The sequence below is a fragment of the Kryptolebias marmoratus genome, linkage group LG9, assembly GCF_001649575.2.
Source record: "Kryptolebias marmoratus isolate JLee-2015 linkage group LG9, ASM164957v2, whole genome shotgun sequence".
In the NCBI taxonomy this organism is placed as follows: Eukaryota; Metazoa; Chordata; class Actinopteri; order Cyprinodontiformes; family Rivulidae; genus Kryptolebias; species Kryptolebias marmoratus.
The window spans coordinates 1,131,022-1,138,495 of record NC_051438.1 but is presented as its reverse complement, the minus strand read 5'-3'; the positions used below and the strand labels follow the sequence as shown (position 1 = coordinate 1,138,495).

General features: G+C 36.4%; 1 protein-coding gene across 1 annotated transcript; it reads left to right on the top strand.

Moving 5' to 3' along the window:
- The first annotated feature begins 2,582 nt into the window (after positions 1 to 2,582).
- On the top strand, positions 2,583 to 6,205 carry LOC108251661 (G2/M phase-specific E3 ubiquitin-protein ligase). Its single transcript, XM_017442033.3, has 5 exons — positions 2,583 to 2,872; positions 3,108 to 3,331; positions 4,165 to 4,365; positions 4,602 to 4,791; positions 5,043 to 6,205. Exons 1-5 carry the CDS (start codon positions 2,593 to 2,595, stop codon positions 5,348 to 5,350), a joined length of 1,203 nt encoding a protein of 400 aa, XP_017297522.2. The 5' UTR covers positions 2,583 to 2,592; the 3' UTR covers positions 5,351 to 6,205.
- Positions 6,206 to 7,474: the final 1,269 nt, after the last annotated feature.

Sequence of the window (7,474 nt, the reverse complement as noted above, 5' to 3'; positions counted from 1 at the left end):
CAGAGCTGTCTTGATCAACTTGCCAATGGCTTGTCCTACTATGGAGTAAGATTTACCTCAAAATTCTGTATCATGTTTAAATGAAATATAAAGAACTTCATACTAATGTTACTAATGCAACTCTGTGGCCATTTCAGTAATGCAAAACTTTAGAATGACCACAGTTAAATGTGTTTAATTAGTTTTTGAAAAATCTGATTTAAAAAAGCTTGTGATTTTTAAAATGGCAATCTTAAACCATACGTACTCATTTTTTTGTATGTTATTGGATTTCTCTCCAGGTTTTATCCCTATTGAGAGAGAACCCCAGCTTGCATGTACTGCTTGAATTGCCAGAAGAGGACAAAGATCTAACTGCTGATTTTGTAGCTGGAGTTCTCAAACCCAGCTACTCTGTACTGGGGAGCAACAGAAGACCTAGAGAGGAATTGACGGTAGTAAAATTTTGGGAATTTCTCCAATGTGTTGAAAGTAAGTAGAAATGTACCAGCAATTTAATATATTACACAAAGTTATCCAAGAAATTTGAAGATTCATTACATTCTGTAAAAAAATTAACACTGAACTTAGTTTATTAACAATAAGAATACACTTATGAATTTGCATATAAGAATATGGTTGTTTTTTCACCAAAATACCTATACATTAATCCACTGATGTCACCTTTAAGACTATTGGAACTTTCCAGTCTTCAAGCCAAGACTGTTTTTCTTTACTTTTAGATAAAGAGCTGAGAGGTACATTTGGAGACTGGACTCTGACTGAAGATGAGGAGGCATTCCTGAAAACTTTGAGCCCCAGTCACATCCTGGCATTTGCTACAGGGAGCAGCAAAGTCTCAGCCATTGGTTTTCATCCATCTCCTAAACTGACATTTGTTCATGATGAACACAAACATCTTCCTGTTGCACACACTTGTGTAAATGAGCTCCAGCTTTTTGTGAATGCATCAACAGCTGCAGATGAGGATGAATTCAACTTATTAGTTGCACTAATGAATGGGTCTGTATTTAGCACCATTTGAAGAAATGGGACACAGAAGAATCAGTTCCTTAATGTATTGGAAAAAAATCTAGTTCAAACAAAAAGTTTTTTACTTCAGAGTACTTTTATTTTTTTGTACAAAGGTACTTTTTTATCACTTGCATACCTTGACAGTCCATTTTTATTAAACATTTTGCAGTTTTAAAAAAGTAGCGCTTCTTTCAACTCAAGTTAGTTAATGTTTTGCATTTCTTATATTTTCAATGTCCTTTTCAGATGAATATTGTAGTTTATAATATGAAGCCATCTGATTATTCTGTAGCTTTTGGCTTTACAGAAAAATATTTGTACCTGTTAACATGCATTTACAGAATTTGTTTTTGCAATTATGTACTTTTTATTTTAACATGCTGGCAAATAGCCTCACTCCCAGAGCACTAAAATAAACTGCATTTGTTTCACAATGTACGTTGGAAAGTACAATGTCGTTGTGGATAATGTTAACCAGCTGTCAGTGTTACACTGAGTTTACACATTTACAAGTTTATCAAAAATAAATTGTTGTGTTCTTTGAAACAATGTTTTGCCATTATTGTTGTCATCTTGAAGAGGGTTAATAGCATCAATCAGTTCTTGCAAATCCCTGTCATTCAACGGNCATATTTGTTTTTTTTCTTTTTTTGTCCAATATGGCTTTTTCAACATTTTGGGTTGCCGATCCCTGGGTTAGGGGTTAGGTTTAGGACGAAGGTGTGAATTGAGTTTAGGTTTGGTTTAGGGTTAGCTATGTACTGGTAATGGTTAGGGTTAGGGTAAGGGTCAGGGTTAGGCTGTAGTTAGGGTGTAGAAATGAATGGAAGTCAATGGGAAGTCCCTGCAAAGATAGAGAGACATAACTGTGCTGTGTGTTTGTGTGTGCGTGTGTGCATACATGTAAAGCTGAGCTACTCTATTGCAAAAATCATCATCCAGATTATTTTTTTAAAAATAACAATAATATTCATTGACTTTGATAATATGAATTTATTGAGCATAAACAATGGCTTTTAAACAATGGTTTCCTCAGGATTTCAAGTATTAAAAAAATAGACAAATAAAGTGAAACTTGAGACAAATTTAATCCCATAGGACCAACAAAAAAGACCATCCTTCTCCCTTCTCTCATCTTTTCACTATTCCTTCCTCATTCACTGATTTTCTCACTTTTAATTTCCAGAAAACTAAACTTATCCTTGTGATTTAGGATTAACTGAAGGGAATTTTTGTGGCAAGCAATATCAACAGCACTGGGTAAACAAATTTTTTATTGGGTCCAAAGAAATATTTTTTAAATGTGAGGCAGATCGACAGGCTGCTCATTCTCAAGCTGTAAATTCTGTCCCAGGTTAAAAAACTTTAAGCCCTAACTGACAAGAATCAGTTAGCGGACCCGGAATTTCAGCCTCGACACAGGAGTTGACAGTTAACTTGTTTTTATTGAGAAGCAGGGAGAATGCTACGTGTAGCAGGTGGGCCTCTGATCGCCGCTCTGAGAAGAGACGAGATAGTTTAGTTATCCACACGAAAACCAGGAAGTAACCATGGACTGAGGAGGTTACACTGACCTGGATGGATGGAGAAGAAATTGCAGGCCTTCTCCAAGCTCATAGTGAGAGAGTTATAACATCAGGGAAAAGACAAATCTATATCAGTCGAGCCAATGTTTGGACTACAGCCTTACGTCAATTTAAGAGACCCTGGTTTGCAGAAAACTGTGACATGCTTTATGTCACATTTGCAAGCGACGAACAGGGTGGTGAGGAAGATGCTGCTGACCTTGGGGGGCCCAGACGAGAGTTTTTCCGCTTACTGGTGAAGGCCATCTTCCAGGACAGTGGAGCTTTCGAAGGTAATGAAAATTTTTGTTGGTGTGGAGATTTAAAGGCATGACAGCTTTTTGGTTTAATTGATTGTGGTTTTAGATTTGTACAGATTTGGTTTCTGATTTCTATTTGAATGAGTTTCTTTTTTAACTACATTTGATGTTGTAGTTGGAAAATGAAAATTTAGTTTGTGGTTACCTTGCAAAAATATTGTGTTGAAAAACCCAGAATACACAGTACAGGATTTTTTTAATGTTTCAGGCACACCAACTGGTTGCACACCAAGACTTAATATTCTCCACTTGCAAAATGGAGAGTACAGGACCATTGGCAGGATGATGTCTACTATAATAGTGCAAGGAGGGGAACCACCTGCATTCCTGTCCCCACATGTGGTGGACTACATTGTTTCTGGAGATATCCTTCAAGTTGATGTGACACCTGATAATATAGGTGACCCTGAGTTAAGACAGAATCTCGTTAAGGTAATGTGTCATATTCTGTGTTAAAGACTATTGTGGGTATTTGCTGTTGTTGTCTATTACTTAGCCATACAGGGCAACTTAAGGCACTACTTACCTTAAATGATACATACATTACACAAATGTCAGTAAATCTTAGTTTATATACATTTTAAAATATGTATTTGTAGTAAAAGGCCCTAACCCTAACATGTTTAACAAATACTCAACAATTGAGATGACAAATTCAAATAAGGTCCTTTTTTTGTTGTTAAAAGGTTTGCACATAGAATAGATAATCCACTAACACAAGTTAGATTCAAAGTTTGTTAAGTCATATGAATGTATAATTTGAAAGAATTGTTTAATCAGAAAAAAAAAACTAAATTAATGTAGAAATGACAACTTAAGTCTTCTCAGTGTTAATAAACTGAAAAGTGCATCCTTTAAACCAATCTAAAATTAAAAAAAGAAAAGTAGACTTTTGTTCTTGTCTTTTTTTTACTGCAGTCTTTAGTTTGATAACGTTCTGGATGGATCTGGGGGAGTTTTTTCACATGCAAGGAAATTTTCTTAATGTTGACATCACTTGTCCAGCAGCAGAAAACAAGCCAGCTGTCGAAGTTTGTTCATGGCACTGAAGTGATTCAATGCAATGTCCTGGCTTCTTTAAATTTATTTTTGTGTACAGTGCTCTGAGACAACGTATGTTGTCGCTTGGTGCTATATAAATAAAATGAATTAAAAACAATTAAAATTAATAATTTCACATCTCATGCAGATTCATTTTTACTGTGTAGTAGTCTGAGTGGTGAACTGCATTATCAACTTTTCTTGCTTTCATTTTTATTATTTAGGTTCAACATGCAACCACACAGGAGGACTTGGAGGATGCTGTCAGCTGCTGTGACTCATGGAGATTTCAAGTTGAGGGTCTTCCACTTGTCGTCACGATGACTAACAGAGATGTGTTTGTGAAAAATGCAGCTTTGTACCATGCTCTTCTACACCGGCAGAGCTGTCTTGATCAACTTGCCAATGGCTTGTCCTACTATGGAGTAAGATTTACCTCAAAATTCTGTATCATGTTTAAATGAAATATAAAGAACTTCATACTAATGTTACTAATGCAACTCTGTGGCCATTTCAGTAATGCAAAACTTTAGAATGACCACAGTTAAATGTGTTTAATTAGTTTTTGAAAAATCTGATTTAAAAAAGCTTGTGATTTTTAAAATTGCAATCTTAAACCATACCTACTCATGTTTTTGTATGTTATTGGATTTCTCTCCAGGTTTTATCCCTATTGAGAGAGAACCCCAGCTTGCGTGTACTGCTTGAATTACCAGAAGAGGACAAAGATCTAACTGCTGATTTTGTAGCTGGAGTTCTCAAACCCAGCTACTCTGTACTGGGGAGCAACAGAAGACCTAGAGAGGAATTGACGGTAGTAAAATTTTGGGAATTTCTCCAATGTGTTGAAAGTAAGTAGAAATGTTCCAGCAATTTAATATATTACACAAAGTTATCCAAGAAATTTGAAGAGTCATTACATTCCTTAAAAAAATTAACACTGAGCTTAGTTTATGTACAATAAGAGTACACTTATGAATTTGCATATAAGAATATGGTTGTTTTTTCACCAAAATACCTATACATTAATCCACTGATGTCACCTTTAAGACTATTGGAACTTTCCAGTCTTCAAGCCAAGACTGTTTTTCTTTACTTTTAGATAAAGAGCTGAGAGGTACATTTGGAGACAGAACTCTGACTGAAGATGAGGAGGCATTCCTGAAAACTTTGAGCCCCAGTCACATCCTGGCATTTGCTACAGGGAGCAGCAAAGTCCCAGCCATTGGTTTTCATCCATCTCCTAAACTGACATTTGTTCATGATGAACACAAACATCTTCCTGTTGCACACACTTGTGTAAATGAGCTCCAGCTTTTTGTGAATGCAGCAACAGCTGCAGATGATGATGAATTCAACTACTACTTATTAGTTGCACTAATGAATGGGTCTGTATTTAGCACCATTTAAAGAAATGGGACACAGAAAAATCAGTTCCTTAATGTGTTGGAAAAAAAATTCTAGTTCAAACAAAAGGTTCTTTACTTTGGAGTACTTTTATTTTTTTGTACAAAGGTACTTCTTAATCACTTGCATACCTTGACAGTCAATTTTTATTAAACATTTTGCAGTTTTAAAAAGTAGTGCTTCTTTCAACTCCAGTTAATGTTTTGCATTTTTTATATTTTCAATGTCCTTTTCAGATGAATATTGTAGTTTATAATATGAAGCCATCTGATTAATCTGTAGCTTTTGGCTGTACAGAAAAAAATATTTGTACCTGTTAACATGCATTTACAGAACTTTTTTGCCATTATGTACTTTTTATTTTAACATGCTAGCAAATAGCCTCACTCCAAGAGCACTAAAAAAAACTGCATTTGTTTCACAATTTAAGTTGGAAAGTACAGTGTCGTTGTGGATAATGTCAACCAGTGTTACACTGAGTTTACACATTTACAAGTTTATCAAAAATAAATTGTTGTTCTTTGAAACAATGTTTTGCCATTATTGTTGTCATCTTGAAGAGGGTTAATAGCATCAATCAGTTCTTGCAAATCCCTGTCATTCAACGGACAAAACCCCCCTCTGTGAGAGTTTGGCAAGGAGTGAATGGCTACCTCTGTTGAGAGTTCTTGATTGTGAAAAGACAAGTCATTGTCCAGGGTAAAAAGTTGAACTGGTGTTCTATTTCCTTCAGATGATATGGAGTGATTGTTATATCCAGCTTTGAATTCATCCAAAGTGTGGTTGATTCTGGGTAGAAAGACATAATGAAGACAGAACAGGTCTGTTGCATTCTCTAAGTCTAGGACATTCATGGATTCCAGATCATAAAAAATTGGTATGTAAACATGGCTGCAGTTGATGTTTAAATCTCTGTTGAAATGCTCCATCCTCTGGTTGTGTATAGAACTTCCTGTTAACACAGAGCCGCCGCCCCTGCTAACGTACATGTCCTCGCAAATCTGAGCGTTCTCTCCTCCATGATCAGTCCTGAGGTGCAGAGGTCTGCCAAATTGTTCAACAGCTGCAGTAAAAAGGTCTCTCACAGTTTCAGCACGATTATTGTTGGAGTAGTGAAGAAAAATCAACATTCTACTGTAACCATCTATTGCAGCATGAACAACCATTTTCCACCTTATCAATTCATGATTTCCATCCACATACCACATGAAATTTGAATGTGCAGAGAATCTCTTACATGTTGTCTTTGAACCAGAATGTTTTTAGAGCGTATGTGCCCCATAAGCATTTGGGTGTTTCGTTTTTATTTGTGACACTTCATGATCCAATTGTTTATCACTGATGTTGCAGAATTTTGATGCTGGAATATTATAGTCTTGTATCAACTTGTATAAAGTTGGCCTTGAGATTGAAAGAATAGATGCTGCTTCAGTAAAGGTGGTTTTTAATGAAAGGACATGTTCAAGCTCCTCTTTGGAAATGTGAGGCCTTCCTCTACAGCCATCCTAAATAGCAAAGAATATGTCGTGAGGGGTGGAAACGGAGGCGAACCCAGAGTGCAGACTCATTTTTCAAAAACAAAAACTAATTTATTAAATAAAGAAAATAAATAAAAACAAACCGCTGACGTGGCAGCAAACTAAACTTAACAAAAATCCAAAGCATGGCATGGCAAGGCAATGAGGAAACAAAACATGGATACAGCAAACGACAAACAATGATCCGACAGAGTGTGAGAGAAATGACCAGGTATTTGAACACTGGGGTTGACGAGGTAAATGGAAACAGGTGAGTGGGGATAATGGCAGACAGGTGGAGATGGGCGTGGCAAGGAAGGCAGAAGAGTGACAGGGGAGGAGTGAATACTGAAAACAACACAACCAGGAAAAAAAACAAACTGAAATAATAACTCAAAAACTCAAATCCTCACAGTACCCCCCTCTCAAGGGGCGTCACCTGACGTCCCCAAAAAACAAAAATAACCCAAAAAACCGAGCACGGGAGGGTGGTGGGGGGTAAAGACAAAACAAAGGATGGCGGGCAAAAAATAACCAAAACGAATAAACAAAAAACCGACCTGGCAAAAGAGCAGGGGAACAAAACAATACAAGGCCAGACACAAGAGAA